Source organism: Microtus ochrogaster, unplaced genomic scaffold, assembly GCF_000317375.1.
Source record: "Microtus ochrogaster isolate Prairie Vole_2 unplaced genomic scaffold, MicOch1.0 UNK117, whole genome shotgun sequence".
Classification (NCBI taxonomy): Eukaryota; Metazoa; Chordata; class Mammalia; order Rodentia; family Cricetidae; genus Microtus; species Microtus ochrogaster.
Window position 1 is genome coordinate 1 of NW_004949215.1, and position 1,453 is coordinate 1,453.

At 48.2% G+C, this 1,453-nt stretch overlaps 1 gene segment (V, D, J or C); it reads right to left on the reverse strand.

Annotated features, from left to right (window-relative positions):
• Window positions 1–165: 165 nt before the first annotated feature.
• Window positions 166–1,453, reverse strand: part of LOC101996211 — a gene marked incomplete at its 3' end in the record, with an annotated part of 513,571 nt that continues 512,283 nt past the window's right edge. Inside the window, 1 exon segment of the V gene segment in view lies at window positions 166–423. Within this exon segment, the coding sequence occupies window positions 166–423 (258 nt within the window).

The window sequence follows — 1,453 nt, forward strand, 5'->3', positions numbered from 1 at the left end:
TCTGCTTTAGAGCCAGACATTTATAGCCTGCTAGGACAGGCCACGAATAAAACAGAATGTGGATCTTGCTGACAAATGATGAGTACCTGACCAAAGCAGCTTTTAGACCACAGACTTGAGCTGGGCCTCTCCTGAAGCGAGGAGATGGCTTTAGGTGGCACTCACCTGAGCTGGGGAAGGAGGCGTTCTGTCTGAAGGCGTCTTTACAGTTCAAACTACTGTGGTCACTCCAGGCAATGGCCCCATTGCTCTTGGAATCCATAGACCGCATGTCCAGCACATTGTTGTTGGAGACAAACACATCAGGTGGCACGTCCTCTGACTTGTTGACGTGGGAACCGAAGTCGGTGAACAGGCAGATGGTGCTGTTCTTGGCCTGAGCATCTCTTAGCTGGTACACAGCTGGTTTGGGGTCCTGGATGTCTGTGGGCCAAGAGGACTGATGTGAGAAGGGGATCCTCTTTCCCTTCTACCTTTTGTGTCCTAACAGAGGCCAGAACTCGGGTGCCAGTGACAGGCACAAACAGAGCACTCTGGGTTAGCTGGTGTTCTCAGGCTTTAGACCAGAAGTGACACCTTAGAAACCAGCTGTTCATGATGGGATGGGGACAGGCACAAATCCTGAGTCCTGGCCAAGTCAAGCTCTTAGTAGTTGCTCTCCACGAGGTCCTGTCTGGTGTTCTGGGAAATCTGAAAGGTGGGGCCACTAAACCCTCTGGCCATTCTTTGACTTAATAGCATCTTCCAAACTCAGTAACTCTAGCCAACAATTTTGCTCTGGCAGGATGAAAACAAGCATAGAAAAAGCGGACCAAGCTGGTCCTCTAGAGCGCTCTTCCTCAAGTAGGCTGGACACTGGTGGAAAATGCAGGCATGTGATATTTAGACATTAAGTTAGAAAATCTATCATCACCAGGCGATTTCTCTCTCATTGGTAAATATAATGAGTAACAAACCTAACATGCAATCCAAGTCCTGACTCTCTAATTTACCACCAACAGCCTTGATTAGGTCAACAGGCAGCTGAAGGCTCAGAACTTTCACCTATAAAATAGACATGTTGCTTCATCGCCTTTCCAACCAGGCTCTTTTGAGAAATGAGTATTTCTCCAAGTCAAATGAAACTAATCAAGCACACAGCACTCAGCAAATGTGCCAGAGATTCACCATGAACACACACAATCGAACAAACCCATCACACTGGCTAGTCCAGGAAACAGGGACCCTTCCTCAGTGCTGAGACAATTCCTTATACTTTTTCTGAGAGATTTTGTTTTTAATGTGACTTTCGCTGATAAGTTTCCCCACCCCTTCCACCTTCAGAGGGGGAAGCAGAGGCTGGCCAGAAGGAAGGATTTAACACAGCAGACCACCTAGAGAGTTTCCGGCAGGGCTGGAACCTGTCCTGTGTGTCCTGATCCTGTCCTGTGTGTCCTGATCCTGTCCTGTGTGT